General features: G+C 38.8%; 1 protein-coding gene across 3 annotated transcripts in view; it reads left to right on the forward strand.

The window, feature by feature from the left end:
• Window positions 1–17,516, forward strand: part of LOC141439176 (neural cell adhesion molecule 1-like) — a 126,090-nt gene that overhangs the window by 74,829 nt on the left and 33,745 nt on the right. For all 3 annotated transcript variants that reach the window (XM_074103344.1, XM_074103345.1, XM_074103346.1), the window contains exon 6: window positions 12,882–13,088. In XM_074103344.1, coding sequence (XP_073959445.1) covers window positions 12,882–13,088 — 207 coding nt within the window. The remainder of the gene's footprint in view (window positions 1–12,881; window positions 13,089–17,516) is intronic.

The following is a 17,516-nucleotide window of genomic DNA, read 5'->3' on the forward strand; positions in this document are numbered from 1 at the left end:
ACTAGTTCTCAATGGTTCTCGTGTAAATCGAGAATGAGCCTTTTTGGAAATATGGTGTTTTGGGCCTAGTTTCTTATGAGAAGAGGGGCTTACGAAATTAGAGTGTATTGACTAATAGTGCGTTTTGGGACTAGTGCATTCGCCGCCGGAAAGCATTTTACTTGCCCCGATATCGGAATCGGATAATCTGAAAACGCTCTAAAGGTGTGCAAGTTTGAATGGAGAACAATGAAGGGGTCTGTGATAGTCCAGTTGGTTGGTGGCTAGCTTCGTGAGGGCCGTTTGACACATTTAGTACATTATGTCTTAAGGGCGGTAAACAAGGAATTACGAACGAGAGTCTATTAGAAGCCCGAAGTCGAAGATGAGTCGATGTTCGTAATTCTACTACCGCCCGTGCAACATTCAATGTTTTTCATCACATTTGCGAGTAAAATTGTATATTTGTAAAAGAGAAACAAATATTTTTTCAAAAATTGCCGATACCGCTGACTACGCTCTTGGCAGCGCCAGCTCCGCGCCGCCTCCCCCCCCCCCCCCCCCCCCCCGCGGCATGCGCCCGACGTTCGCGCGCCCCTGCACGCCATGCAGCAAACACTACAGTATATATACTCGTAGGGCCATGCAGTATCACACTGATTTACCGATCTTGGGCTTCATGACAAGAAAATTAGTACGGGCAATGACTCATTTACCGACCACGGGTTTCATGACAAGCACATTAAGGTCGAGGGTTTTATTTGGGGGTTGCAACCAAGGTAGCCTGCATGTTACGACACTGTGTGATGAAAAGATATTTGTGTCACACAACACATACATGAACATGGCGAACATGGCGTCGTAAGGACGCCATCAGACGGTTCAGATACAATATCCCCCCAGCTACAATAGCCCCGGGTTACTATACTGAAGCCAAGCCAAGCGAATTAGCTCGTTGAAGTGGCAATAGGCGGGCCATATAGCACGGAGAGCGGATGACCGTTGGGGCCGAAAAGTTCTCGAGTGGAGGCCGCGGATCGGCAAGCGCACCGTAGGACGTCCACCAACAAGATGGACGGATGACCTGGTTAAAGCCGCGGGTTCACGGTGGATGCAGGCCGCTGCCAACCGAAGCAACTGGAGGTCTGTGGGGGAGGCCTATGTCCAACAGTGGACGTCCTACGGCTGAGATGATGATGATGATGACTATACTGAAAATATTTTCTCCTCATAGGTATTTGTTTAGGAAAAATATGTAGATCCCACCATTTTGACTCCTATATTCACCTTTGAACTTTTTCTAAAACGTCATCTCATCAGTTCTAATTACGCTGCATCCTTAGGATGATCCATCAGGATTACTGCAAAGAGCGTTAAATTGTTTAATGGAGCGTCTTTACGCGGTTTCATATATTTTCATTTGCGGCTGTTGTCGCCGCTATTTTCAAAGATATCGCTGAGGTGTGGTCGCTGTGCAAGCGATATTAAATACAAAAAGGCAATTTTTCTGAACTCCATTTTTAATGCCAACTTTGACTGCTGTGTTGACTCTGCTGGCACTGTCATCCGAACTTCATATCCGTACCAAATTTCAAGTCAATCCGATCACTGGAAATTACTTATACAAATGTTTGATAACTTGTCTATCGTACAATAAAATGTCGCTCCATCCTCAATATTTGCGACATAAAATAAGGTAATCATAATAAATTGAATTTTACATTATACTTTTCCTTGGCCTCACGTTACGTAAACAATGAATTCATGGATTTCTCAAATATTTAAACGCGTAGGGTTCCATCGTGAATTTCATTTAAGTTACATAAAAAAAACCCACGTAACATTTCATGTCTCTAGTCATAGCGATTCTAATTTAATACAATAAGGTCAGGTAGAGGAGACCGAGGAGAGTTGTGACAGAGAAGAGTAGTGACAATGACGATTTTTTTTGAATCATTAACTGCTAGCAAGCTCAAAATAGCCCGCGTTTTTTTAGTTCAAGTCTCGAACTATCAAACGCGTGCTGTTGCGACCTTGCTAGCAATTAATAAGTTCCCAAAAATCGACGTTGTCACTACTTTGCTCTGTCAGGACAGTTCCTTGGTCTCCCCTACATTAAATAAGTTTATATACCTGGTCGTTATGTTTTTTTTTCTAATTTTCTTAATTTTTGTGAAAACGATGAATGAAATCGGTAGAGTTGTTCTCAAGCTATGGCGTAACCAAGGAAAGTAGCAATTCGATTTTTACGTATATCGCTTGGAAGCCATTATTTAAATTAAAATGATTTTTGTTTGATCCAAATCTTGTAAAATCAAATTATAATCCATTGTTAGCAATAAATTACCTTAAAATTTGATACGGCGCTTTGGTATTTCTGCGAATTTCCTCATTTATTCTTTTTATTCGCCCACGAAACCCTAACTCGCGTTCTCCGTCGTAATGTCAAATTTAACTTTTTCGTCTTCGACTCGTTACTGACGTTACAGTAACATCTTTTATGTCCTAATTTTATACCGTGGCGCTTTATTAGCTTCACTCACTCACACCGCGTCCATCCCGGCGGAAATTCTGTTTTCCGGTACGTATTGTAGGTTGGAATCCTGATTTTTTATTTTGTGTCTCTTTTTAGATATATAAAATATATAATTATAATAATGAAAGATGAGAGATGTCATTCTAAAAGAAAGAAAGAAAGGTTTATTTTGGCTCCACAAGTACCACCTAAAACTAAGACAAAACTAGCACTAAAGCTATGTTACTTGGTGACACTACATGATACCAAAAAGGGTCTCCACTCAGCATGTGTTGCCGCACATTATGTGCAGTAACGCTGGTTTTCTGTGGAGCCCATTCTGAGAGAAAGTCTGTGCTTAGCAGCCCAGCTGTTGGACGTATATAAGCTGGGGTGGTAGATGGTGTAAAATGAGAACAACAGAACCCCTGTAGTGTTCTCCGCGACTTACCATGAATTTCTTTAGTTCTAAAAAGCATAATTCATCGTAAATGCACGTACATGATAATCACGCCAGTAAAGTGATAGAATAAAATTTGAAAACAAATTTTAGGTACTTAGATTGTGCAACAAGAGCATAAAACGAGCCATTTTACCCAAGACGTTCATATACCCGAGCCGGTATGGCGAGAGTGGATAGACATGTCGAGGGGAAAATGGGTTTAATGCTCGACTTTTACACTCTGCTTTTCACTTAGATTGCGAGGAAATGAAATAGCAATTTGTTGTATTTGACTTTGTTTATTGAAGTGACAAACGTACATCAGATAGAATACAATGTATAGTAAAGAATAAGAAATTTAAACATTTTGATTAGCCAGTTATACAACATACTCCCCCGTAATCAAAACAAGATTATAAACATAAACCTATTCCTTTTATACAATTCTGATGCTTGATACGAGCCAATGGCTTAGTTAGTACATCAGCCCACATCTCCAAAGTATTGATATATACGACATTAACAATATTGTTCGATAATAAATCTCGTATATAATGAAATCTTGTGTCTATATGCTTGGTTCTGTTGTGGTGAACCGGATTCAATGCCAACTTCTGGGCAGACTGTGAATCATTATAAATAGTAATAATAGTTGACATACCAGTAAGTTCACACATCAATCGCCTCAGAAATTCAGCCTCTCTACCCGCACTGGACAAACTCATATATTCCGCTTCGCTGGACGACAGGGCAATGGTGGTTTGCTTCTTACTTTCCCATGAAATGGCTCCCCCGGCGATAGAAAAATAGAATCCGGTGTATGAACGACGATCCATAGGACAATTGGCCCAATCTGCATCCGCGTAGCCAATTAAACATCCACCGTCTTTCCTGTAAGTAATGCCCAAATCCATAGTGCCTTTCAAATATTGTAATACACGTTTTGCCGCCTTCCAATGACTTTTATCATATTTAGTATTGAATTGACTTAAATATGATGTAGCAAAAGCAATGTCTGGACGAGTATTAACGGCCAGAAAATTGAGTGAGCCTATCAATTGCTGATACGGATAGGATAATGAAGATTCACTTACATTCTTCTCACTCGGCAGAAACTTTTTAGTTTCCAACGGCGTAGGAACGCTCTTACAGTCCATCATGTGAAACTTTTGTAGCAAATCACGAATGTAACTTTCTTGAGATATTTTAATCTCATTAGGTTTGTAATGTATATTTAAACCTAAGTAATAACTGAGTTTGCCAATCACTTTCAGACTAAAATGATTCCGCAAGTCAGATATGACAGTATTTAGCGTTTTATTTTCTTTGTACAAAATGACAATGTCATCGACATGGAAAGCGAGTATTATTAACTCGTTACCAAACTTTTTAGTATATATACAGGCTTCCGAAGGAGTTTGGTTAAAACCTATGCATTGTAAAATTTCGGTCAACTTTTTATACCATGCTCGTGAAGCCTGTTTGAGGCCATAAAGCGATCGTTTCAGTAAACATACTTTATCTTCTTGACCAGGTTTTATAAATCCTTCCGGCTGACTCATATATACTTCTTCCTCCAAAAATCCGTTTAAAAATGCCGTATCAACGTCTAAATGGTGCATTTTCATTCCCTCTTCCGCAGCCAATGCGAACAACATGCGTAAAGAAGAATTTCGGACGACTGGAGAGAAAGTTTCCAAGTAGTCAATACCATAAACTTGGTTAAATCCTTTCGCGACAAGTCTAGCTTTATATTTAATTACGTCACCATGCGCATTTTTCTTCAGCTTGTAGATCCATTTGCAAGGTATGACTTTCTTATCTGGTCTATCAACGAGAACCCAAGTTTGTTTCTCAAGCAGTGACTGATATTCATCTTGCATAGCTTGATACCATTTATCATTATCTTCTGCGTTCACAGCCTGTGTATAAGTTGTAGGTTCATCCATCAGCTGAGGGGATGAAGTTTGCATGCATACACAATTGGCAGCAGAATTAGGTTTTCTGGGTCTCAAATTGTACCTTGGTTCTACAAAATCAGTATTAGATTCAGTTTCTTCTGATGAAGATGCAATAACAGGTTGAACTGACACATTTGGAGTAACAGCGTTATGCCACTGTTCCACGACATTAATATCAGACTGAACATCTTCTGATATAATATCTACAATATCAGGTTGAATCTGTTCATTTTCGATGACAGCGCTTGTGACAGGTGTTCGACTATCTGAACTATTTGACGAGTTTACTTGCGAACTTAGCAATAGAGGTACAACTGCTGATTCAGTTAAATTATTATCAGACTTACAAGTTGTCTTTACTTTCAAATCTTGAAAATCACATTCAAAGAAAGTAACATCTCTGCTTTTCACAAGTCTTCTGGGATATCTAATATCTCTGAAATAATAACTTCTTGGATCTTCTGAATATCCAACGAAAATATGCTCGGATGCTTTCATGTCCAATTTCTTCCGATTACATTCAGGGACATGGATGAATGCTCTGCATCCAAAAACACGCAGATGAGAAAGATTTGGTATTTTATCATACCATTTCTCGTACGCCGTCTTCCCATTGAGAGCACGGTGAGGAGACCTATTTTTAAGATATACAGCCATCTCTGCAGCATCTTGCCAATAAGCCGGAGAAAGGGAACTGTCAGAAAGCATTGACCTTACTTTCTCCAAAATTGAGCGATTTGTTCTTTCTGCAATAGAATTTTGCTGAGGACTGTAGGGAACTGTTGTTTGGTGTTGAATTCCTTCATTTTGTAAATATCTCGAAAATTCAGCATTAACATATTCTTTTCCATTATCGCTCTTCAATATCTTAATCTTTGCTCCTGTTTCCCGCTCTACTGTGGACTGGAAAATATGAAACTTGTTCTTTACTTCCGCTTTTGAAGGAATAAAGAATACAAAAGTCATACGAGAAAAATCATCTATAAAAAATAAAATATACTTATTGCCTTGAAATGAAGTTTCAGGCAATGGTCCACAAATATCTGAATGAATAAGTTCCAGAACAGAAGTTGATCTTTTATGTGAAACTTTCTTAAAGGGTTTCCTATTCTGCTTACCTTCAATGCAGGGGATACATGGTTCCTTATCGACTTCTGAGTAGTTCACGCCTACTGCGTGTCCCTTCCTCAGTTGATCCATTCCGATGCGACATAAATGACCTAATCGTCTATGCCAGAGCTTGAAGCTAGAAACATCAGAGTGGGTCTCAAAAGCAGATAATTGAGTCGTTGGGTTGACCGTACAGTCTAAAGAATACAGTCCACCACATATAGAACCATGTAAAATTACATCACCTGTACAAGAAAAAGCATCAGAATCATAAAAATTACAACCAGTTCTATCAAAAACTACATTAAAACCTTTATCTACTGCCTTCTTTACTGAAATAAGATTAGAATTCAAGTTCGGTACATGAACTACATCAGTAATCTTCTTTATATTAGTATTCTGACCGCAAGTGCTAATAGAAATATCTCCAATGCCTTTACTGGGCAGTACATCTCCATTTGCAATGGTTACAGTCCCAATAGACGAACTTCTCATATTATTCATCCAATCCGCTCGTGACGTCATGTGTGCTGAAGCTCCAGAATCAATAAACCATTTATCACGCTCTAATCCGTCATTGACATTCAGTGCACATAGAGAATTTTTGTGATTTACGGGTCTCTTCTTCTTGTCCTTTTTATGGGGACAATCTGGACGCTTATGTCCTGGCTCCATGCAGTCGTAACACACAATAGGTTTCTTCGGTTTGGATGTAGAAGGTTTGTTCTGGTTCATTCGTGTACGAAGAGCAGTATCTGGGTTATCTATAGCTGGTTTATTCAATTCATTCAATAATTTGGTCTTAATTAAATCCGCTGTAATGTCTATGTTGGAATTTTCCAAAGCCATTACTAAAGGTGCATATTGAGGACTTAAACCTCCAAGAAGAATCGCAGCTATTGAAGCATCTTCCATAATTTTGCCAATGTCGGCTAAATCTTGCACAGTTGACATGTCAGCATTTATGTACGTCTCTATATTGGAATCAAAATCATCAAGACAGTACCTGTACAGTTTCCGTTCGAGGCTTATACGTCGCCCTAAACCTTTGTCCTCGTAAGCGGACGAAAGAGCATCCCAAGCTTCTTTGGCTGTTTTGCATGACCTTACATGAGTTATTGCCATACCATCTAAAGTGAGACATATTTTAGATAACGCCTTCTGATCGTTACGTGATTTTATATCAGTAGGAATTTTACTATTATCAGAATATCCGATAATCGTCTCCCATAACTCTTCATGCATAAGGTACATACGCATTTTGAATTTCCATACGGAATAACCGTCTCTGTTAATGAGTGGTTTTATGGCAGAAATCGAATTATTTGCCATATTTATACGCACAGCTGTTCGATGTCACAACAAAAATAGTATGAAAATATGTTCGTGAACTATTGAAAATTTTCACAGATTTTCATAATTTATAAACGCACATACTGGAAAAAAATAGTAGATTCACTTTTTAATAAAGAATATATAGTTTTTATAAGTAATACTCAGTTAAATATAGAGTTTCGTGCTGATAACGAATGTTGTATTTGACTTTGTTTATTGAAGTGACAAACGTACATCAGATAGAATACAATGTATAGTAAAGAATAAGAAATTTAAACATTTTGATTAGCCAGTTATACAACACAATTAATAGTGGGAACAATTATTCACTTTCTCTGTACCTTTAATTTTTTATGCATTATTATATTAATTCCATATTTTTAATTTCATTGATTTGATTGATTTTTAGTTCTATATAAATAAATAAATATTAAGAAAATATGTAGAAACTTTTTTGTTTGTGGTTGACACTTGACTACCTTGGTCTTAGACGAAGATTTTATTTTACGCACTAGAGCATAAAAATCATTTTATGTCGCCTAGATACAGCATAAAGAGGAACTTTACGAGTATGAGAAGTGAAAAAGTACTTTTTGTCTATCTCCCTTACACGTAAAGTGGGAATAAAAGTACTTATTGAATATATGTATTAGTATTATAATAATCACAATACTACATGCTGAAAAAAAATTCAAAAACAAAGACAGGTTAAAGACTATGGACGTGTGTCAGACAGGTTTCGCGCTAGCGGCGATGACTTGTACCAATACTAGGGGGCTACTACGAAATTCGAAAATCATTCAATTCAAAACATCATCATTAGCCGAATGACGTCCACTGTTGAACAACCTTCCCATTATAACGCTATGAAATCTTGTCACCTGCATGCACTTGCTCGCTGCTTTCCGGTACACCTAGTGGGAGGCATGGCAACGCTGCATTGATCGGTCAATAACAATAAGCACGGTTTATCAATCGTTTGGGATTAGTGCAAATCCGCTTATCTACCATACGTAAATACTCAACCGGGACGATGGATATAAGCTTTCATCTTCGTGGAATCCTGTTATTAATAAGTGTCGGCGTCGGGATGAATGTTCTGAGGGACGATCAGACGTTGTGTCGGTGTGATGGGGTGACAAATAAATATGACCAAGTGCGGGTAGTTCGAAGGACTCGCGCTAGGCAGACTTGACACCGCACACTTCAGTCTACTCGTGACCACGGCCACTGTAATGTTACCGAAACGTCCAGGTAAATATTACTTGTGTGTGTTAGCGTAATAAGTCCCGCTGGTGGTATTTGACTATCTAATGGTAGTTACGCAAAGTTGTACTGTCTCCGACGAAATATTATGCCTACGAATAAGAAATAACACGGTCGGCTCTCGGTCTATTACTTATTTAATCCCGCCTCCTGCTTTATTCATGCGGCCCAACTCAGTTTATTGGACGTAATTTTATAAATTAATTCGTTTTGAACTCAGTTCATGTTTATGAAGAAATTGAAATATTGGAGGAAAAAAGTGGCGAAGTTTCTAACGTAATGGATTGCGAGGGAAAGAAAATGTGGGCTTTTCATTGCGGTATTTATTTGCTGTTGGTAACGGCTTAAATATAAACAAGTTTAATTAATAAAAGCTGTGTAGGTATAAAAAGTTCTAAACGTTGCTCAAACGTTTTAGGCTGCTTGCATACTGGAGCTAAGTGAGGCAGCAGCGCGAGCGAGATAAAAATCCACCAATAGAATTAATAGAATCTTAGCCCCTGTTCATTGGACAGGAAGTTGGTAACTAGCTTAAAAATGAAGCAGAGTGGGGAAGAGGAGTGGTGAAGCGGGGCGGGGAAACGAGCGCGAGCGGGGAAGCGAGGAAACTCCGTGAATGGAAAAACAGTCCGCAACTCATTTTCAATACTTTCTCGCTCCGCTCCGCTACCTAGCTCCATAGCTCCATGCCTCTCTAACTCCGCTTTGCTTTACTTTCTCGCACCGCCTCGGTGCTAATATACAAATTCAAGGTCGCTCAGCGAATTATGGAGAGAGTAATGCTAGGGGTTTCTTTGAAGGATGAGGCACTTGTCTCACCGCCAGCGAGGAAACGATTGGCTATCGACTATTTTCTCGCTCAAGAAACGAACAAAAGATATAAGATCCTGTATGAGTAAAAGAGACACATGTATTAATAGTTGATCGCTGGCTGTTCACACTTTCGGCGAGAACTCGCTCTTACATCTTTTGTCGCAGCGACAAAGCTATAAAACTCGCTGAGCTATAGATACTCGCTCAGCGATGTCAGCTTGGCGACCGCCCCGCACGAGCGAGTCGAGTGGAGCGAGTAATCGCCCGTCGCACGCGAACACTCGCTTACAGCCGAGCGACAAAACTACACTCGCTTCTCGCTGCTCGCCACTCGTTTCGAGTTACTCGCTCTACTCGCTTCTCGCTCATCGTCGGCGGTGGGACAAGTGCCTAAAATCTGAAATCACGTTATCCGACAAAGAACTGGTCACCGACGTTGCTCAGAGAATTAGTTCGCTGAAGTGGCGTTGGACTGGCCACGTGGATCGATGGAGGACCTCGAATGGAGACCACGGACGGGAAAACGTAGTGTAGGGCGTCCCGAAGCACGGTGGACGGACGACCTTAAGAGGGTCGCTGGTGGCGGATGGATGCGAGGGGCTGAAGACTGAGTGCTATGGCGCGCCATGGAAGAGCGATTCGCTACCTCACTACGCTTCAGTTGACAAACAGTCTTAGTTGGGAAGCTTATAACTTATACATAAACTGAATCGAGTACAGAACAAAAAGTGTGACCGATGGAGACACTAAAGGAATTGTATCAAAGTCAAAGTCAAAGTCAAAATATCTTTATTCAATTTAGGCTATAACAAGCATTTATGAATGTCAAAAAAATCTACCACCGGTTCGGAATAACCTCTGCTGAGAAGAATCCGGCAAGAAACTCAACGAGGTATTTTTTTTTTTTTAAACAGATTTACAATATTATTAAATGATATGTATACATCACAAGTATTTAACACAACTTTATATTTAACACAGTAGGTTCGCTATTTGAAGGGATCGCTAATGCGGATCGGAATTATTTCCAAATATCCCTGTCCATGATATAATCATTAACTTTATAATACGCCTTTGATATTAATGTCTTCTTGACAATAGATCTGAATTTTGTATCCGTTTCATTTATAATATTTATTGGAATTTTATTATAAAACGTATGCAATTTCCCAGAAAAGACTTTTTGTTTTAGCCAGTCTGTAAGATGGAACTTTAAGCTTCCCTGTGTTTCTAGTAGCCTTTGGCTTATCGACGTTAGTGGGAAAATCACATATGTTCTTCCTTACATACATGATTATTTCAAAAACATAAAGCGACGGCAGGGTTAGGATATCTGTTTCCTTAAAAAAGATCTTAAAGATTCACGCGTCTTCAAATTATAAATTGCTCTAATTGCTCTCTTTTGTAAGATAAAAATTGACTCAATGTCTGCAGCAGATCCCCTATAATAAGGCCGTACGAAATAATGCTATTATCTTCTTTTAACTGGTGACAAAGCATATCTATGGGTAGATACACTGGAGGATTGTATAAAAACTTGCACGGCTTTACGAACGTGACGCAATATTTTATATTATTAGAACAGTAAGTTAAAGCTTCCAACGGAAACAACTGGAGGTCTGTGCTGGGGGAGGCCTATGTCCAACTGTGGCTGATATGATGATGATGATGATGATAGAACATATCAAAAATACAAACTGAGACATGCACAGTAAAACCAGAAAAAGAGACCAGCGCTGGGAATCAAACCCAGGTCCTCAGCATTCCGTGCTGCGTGCTATAACCCTTACACCACCTTTGGACAGGAGTCTAGACACAAACTCATATGCACACATATCTCAGGTTGCTTTTTTTTCTGCTACGCTACTTAAGCAGCAGCACTAGCGACATCTATGTTTCGCTCTCATCGAGAGACGTAACACTCTTTCGGAACTAACCGCTCACCCAGACAAGAGATGTCGCTACTAAGCAATCAAATTATTTATTAATTATCTTTTCCTGGTTTTTCTGTGCAGTTTGTATTTTCGATATGGTTTTACGGGATGACCGTAAAAGTAACAAATTTGGAGTTGAATATAATGACCCGGATAACTCACGTCTTAAATCGAGTTTAGCTCCGGGATCCGGGTCATTATATTTAATATGAGTGAATCTCACGGTAGTTTCATGTTCAAATTTGGAGTTGAAATAAAAAATACAAAAGACTCCAAAAACCCAATCATAATGATGATAGAACAGTTATACAATACAATACCTTACCTTACCTTATGCCAGGGGTCGCCAAACTACGGCCCGCGGGCCAAGTCCGGCCCGCGAGTCCCTCTTATCCGGCCCGCGGAAAGAAAGCGAGAGAGTTTTATAAGACCCGCCTCTGACGGTAATTGGTCATAATCATAGATAGCCACTCATGAACATAATCAACACCAAGTGTGTTCCTTATGCATTACTCGTACCTAGGTACCCCCTGAAGACTAAGTCTACTTAACTAATGTATTACCCTCATGACCAGCCAGTCTTGGCCCGCACGAATTGACATTAAGTGCAGTGTGGCCCTTGAGTCAAAAAGTTTGGCAGGAGTGCCTTATGCCATCAATAACAATGAAACATTGCTCTCAGCGTATGCCGTAGTTTCTCTTTGTAAAAAGTTTGTGATGTAAATTGAAATACTTCGTGAAGTCGATACCTTGTCTTGTGGAATGCAACACGAGTCCAACATTCATATAGGAACTAGCCGATACTCGTCCTTTGAAGTGTCAGAGTGAGCTCAAAAAAGTTACAACAAGAATTCTCAAGCGAGGAGGAAAATTTTTAACATTTAAATTTAAATTATTTCAAAAGCAGTATCACACAGCGTCTATCGACCATAGTACAGTCGCGCATACTGCAGTACTTTGGACATGTCTCCAGGCGGAATGGCGACTCCATAGAGCAGCTGGTCGTGCAGAGAAAGGTGGAGGGAACCAGGTCGCGCGGCAGATCACCTATGCGCTGGACTGATCAAGTGAAGGCCGCTGTAGGAAACGGCGTATCTGACTGTGCCAGACAGTCTGACAACAGAAGGGTATGGCTCCCACCGACGCGGACGCCTCAATGTGACCACGACCGCTCTGCCAAGAGCGACACAACAAAGAAGAAGATTTCAAAATATACAACTAGCACAAAAGTCTTGTTCCTCGTAAAAGTAACCAGACAATAGAAGGGGCCATATATTTCTTACTTCGGATTGATTTTTTATCATATCCCTGTGGAATTTGATTTCCCTGCTTTTATAATTTCCCTGCGACACTTATACTATGTCGGAAATCTTCCAGCAAAATGTGATTCGATGCCGATAGATGTGACTCAACCTTAAATTTATCTCTGTAGGTACTAAAATTCAGATCGGCTCCATTTCCTTCGCAAACGTACTGTTAAGAAAAACTGAAAAATATAAAAAATAATTTTAAAACTTCTTTCCCAGGTCGCCCTCAGCCAACGTTAACCTGGTTGATCAACAACAAGCCTGTGGAAGATCACACTCTACTAAAGAACGATGGCAAGGTAGTGGTCAGCCGGATCAGTGTCAGTGGAGCGGAGCGGAGTTGGCTCAACCACACCGTCCGCTGCCAGGCCACTAACACGCCGCTGCTGAGCCCGCACGAGCGGACGGCCAGGGTCGAGATGCATTGTGAGTATCACCATCACTATCTTGTTTACTTACAGAAAGAAAGAAAGAAAGAGTTATTGTTGTGATGTAGTGTGTTTTTGTTGTCAATAAATGGTGGGAGTTTGAGTTTGAAAACATTTATTCGTGACATTTAGGGGCTGTTTCACCACCCATTGTTTAATTTTATTTGACGGATAAATGTGATGCCGTCTCAGTCTATTCGAACAAAACGAACAGAGACGGCATCATATTTATCCGTCATAACGTTGGGTGTAACGTTGTGACCTCGTTACATACTTTATTTCTTATTTTAATAAAATTATTTACAAATTAATTAATTAATTATAACTATTTTAATTAAAATTTAATCTAACTTAACTTATTAACTAACTGATGTAGAATAATATTTTATCAAATTAATTAATAACTTATTTACAATTATTTTAATTCAAATTTAATCTAATCTAACTTATTAACTAATATAAAAAAAGTCCAATCAAATTATTTACAATTATAAAATAAAATAAACAGAATGCATAATATCTCAATGTAAATAAGTTAACGCTTCTGTTCGCGTATAATCTTTCGCAGCGCGGTTTAATAACCGGTTGCTAATTGAATAGAAGCTGGAAGTGACTTTCACCGCCGCCCCGGGTCAGTCCACGGCGAACAGACAACAGCGACGAGCACGTACCAGCAGCGCACACGGTCATCTATACGTGTCGTCTCGCGCGCTGATACAAAATTTAATTGTCTTAAAAAAATATATATTTTCTAAATAATTAAAAAAAAAAACATATTTAGTCGTCACGGTGTTTGTGGACGCACCGAATTTAAACCCCGACGTACTTCGGCGGCGCTAATCGCGTACTACCTCGCACCCAATTTTTGGTAAGTGAAAGTGTTGAACGTTTTATCATTGCTAGAATTAGTTTGGCTGTAGGATTCATGTTATTCAATTATTTGCATAATTATTATTTATCATCGCTCATCAATCCAAATCATTATTTAATTGCTGCTAATCGATTATATTCAAATTATTTATTCAATTGTTCTAAATTATTAATTAATTGCTGCTAGTCATTCATTATTACACTATTAATAACATTGATCCAATTCATCTAAATTATCAAGTAATTACTGCTAGTCATTCACTGGTAAATTTGCAAGTCATTGATTTATTATTTTTATGAGGGTAGTTTTATATTCCGTTTCATTGTTTCTTCCTAGGGCTAATTACGCTTTATGTAACTCCGCTCTGCTTGTGAATACAAACACGCTTTTGTTATGCCGGCTTCCCGTTGCGGTCCCGTATCCAGGGTGTTCACAAGACGAACGGAGGAATCAGGAGCGTTCCTTACACCTGTGTTATTCACAGGGTGCGACTTTTACGATAAGCACACGGCCCTATCATCCCGGCAAGGAGCGAGGGAAGTTCCTCGTCCGCTCCGAGTCGCTTCACCCCCCGTCACCGCTGATCGACCGGGGCCCGTCTTCGGCTCGTCGACCAGGCAGGGGAGTACCGGACTACGGAGGAAAACCAGACAGGCCTTTACCCCCACGACCCACTCATTGCTCAGAAATTAAATTCAGTTTTGTTTTATGGGACTGTTGAGCCCGAATAATATTTTTTTTGTAGACGTCTTCGTTTGTTTTATTTCATCGAAATTGGCTTAGCCAGAAACGGGAAGCGTCACACTGGCGCCCTTTGTCGTGGTAAAGGTCTGGTTTTACTTCGTAGTGTAATCAGTGTGTTTGTTTTGTTTTTTGTGAAACGTTATTTTTTTTTGGTTGCTCGTAACTGATGTGTACGCCTTAACTTATATTTATACATAATTTAAATTTAATGAATAATTCCCAATTAATTTATTAATATATTAATGTAAGAAAGGAACTCAATTATAATTATTTTAAATAATAATTATTAATTATGATCATTGTAAAAAAAAAATTCTTATTATTTTGTTGCTAATTTATAAAATAATCATTTAATTTACTATTAATAATAATCAATCATATTATGTTTGTGTTTTTCTAATGTAATATTATCACAAATTTATTGTCATATTTCGTGCAATTTTAGAACACCCTTTATTGGTGTCATTAGCAAACCGGTACAATCGCAGTACACAAGTGTTAACTTTGTTAATATTCTTTGTGGTACATTTTGTTTGCGGAAAAAAAAGGTGAACACATTAGTTACATTATAACGCTTGTTTTTTTTATTTTTGTGCATGTTTTGATTTTAGTTTTTTTTTTCTGGGATTTTTAAAAATTTTAATTGTATGCTTTTGCCAACCATAACGTTGTTTTATTGTAGTCTGCTTTTGTAACAGAACGGAGTATTATTATTTTTCTTCAATAGTGGAACGTTCAACACATTTTTTTTTAATAACTTCTCATTTTTTTTTAAAATCTTTAATTAAAATTTATTAGCAATGGCGTTTCCAGTTAAATTTTTGTCTTTACAAAAACCAGAATTGGAATACGAGGTCGGTATTCGAGGTGCCACTCCGGGTGCTACTGTGCAAGAACTGCGGAAGCAAATTGCAAAATTAGGGCTTGCTTTTCCTTCCGAGGATATTTTAGAAAGCAATATATCGATATCGGCAGACCTTAGTGGTGTAGGTGATGTATTATCCAAAATTCAAACTAATTTAGACTCACGTTTAGATCGCAGTACTTTGCTTCGTACACAGAACCTGCTGAATCATCTTTATCACCGAATTAATCGCATTACATGTGACGAATCAACTAAGCCCTTATTTAATGCTTGTGTACAGGATTTCCAATCTCTTTCGGCAAAATTTAATTCAGTTAAGGATAACGCAATCGAGACCCTTCAAGCGCCCTCTACTTCTTCTAACTCGGAGGTTGCAGCATCAACCTACCCAGTAAATGTTTCCGTTTCTTGTGATCGCGGCACCTCTAACGAGATATGTAAAATAAAATTTGATGGCAAAACCTGCGTTCGTGCGTTTATTCAACGTGTTACTGAATTTAGCGAGGCTAGGGGTATCACTGATACAAAGATCTTGTCGTACGCAACAGAAATTTTCGTAGGAGATGCGTTGCATTGGTATAGGAGTATTAAGGATCAGGTATCCAGCTGGAAAGACCTCTCTGCCTTGTTGAAAGCAGATTTCAGTCAATCGGACTACGATTATAGACTAATGTCCGAGATCAAATCAAGGACCCAAGGTGAATCGGAATCAATTACTATTTATATCGCCATAATGTCCGGGTTATTTTCACGACTATCGAAAACGTTGTCCGAAGAAGAAAAATTGGAAACTCTGCTTCACAACATAAGACCATGCTATGCCAGTACTTTAGCTTCAGCATCTGCAATTACCGATATCAGTACCTTACGAACACTATGTATGAATTACGAAAGCATTCAAGCACGTATTGCTGACTTTCGTGAACCACCGAAGCGCACGTCTGAAACCTTAGCACCAGAGTTTGCTTATATGGGATACAACACAAATAAAAATAATTCTTACAAAAACTACAACTACAATAACAATGATAACTTAAAATATAATCAATTTAATCAACGTAATAAAAATTATAATAATAAATCCTATACTAATACTAACAATAACAATAATTATAAAACTAAACCTACTTTTAATAATGTCAACTCAAAATATGTACATGCTATTGGAACGCCCCCTGTCAAAGCGTTATTTTGCCCCAGGTGTCGTAGCAACAATCACAACCTGCGACAGTGCAATGCAAATAAGGACGAAGTGTATTGTTTTGTTTGTGGTCATAAAGGTGTAAAGACTCCTCAGTGCCCTAATTGTAGGAAGGACAGGCCCACCACTTCAAAAAACTAATCCAGCAGAATTGTGCCCACCATCCTGTAAGCAGATTCGATAGTAAGGATTGGAATACTTGGCTAAAAACTATCAATATTTTTTTTAGCTCGTACAAAATCGACACAATTCTGAATACTACACCTGTTAACGATAATCGACCTTATGCTTGTGTTCGCATCAATGATTTTAATGTGTCAGGTCTCCTCGATTCAGGCTCTGCCGTGACAATAGTAGGTAATGGTACACATCAAGCACTACAGCATCAGGGATTAACCATTAATGATGATCACTGCATCTCAGTAACAGCTGCAGGTGGCCAGTCTATGCGTAGTCAAGGTTACATGAACTTGCCGATTCATTTTCAGGATCAATTTCACATAATCCAGGCTTACATTGTTCCTGACGTCAATACAGATCTGATACTGGGCGTAGATTTTTGGCGTAAATTTAACATTCTTCCAAATTATTTAAGTTCCATTACTTTTTCTAATGCTGCCATTTCTAATGATAATCTTACTTCTGAACAGCATACTTTTATTCATGGTTATGACAATTTATCTCCTACCGAGAAATCCATAGCTGACAACATTATTGCTCAGTTCGAGGATATTTCTGCTGAACG

Source organism: Choristoneura fumiferana, chromosome 20 (assembly GCF_025370935.1).
Source record: "Choristoneura fumiferana chromosome 20, NRCan_CFum_1, whole genome shotgun sequence".
Taxonomy (NCBI): Eukaryota; Metazoa; Arthropoda; class Insecta; order Lepidoptera; family Tortricidae; genus Choristoneura; species Choristoneura fumiferana.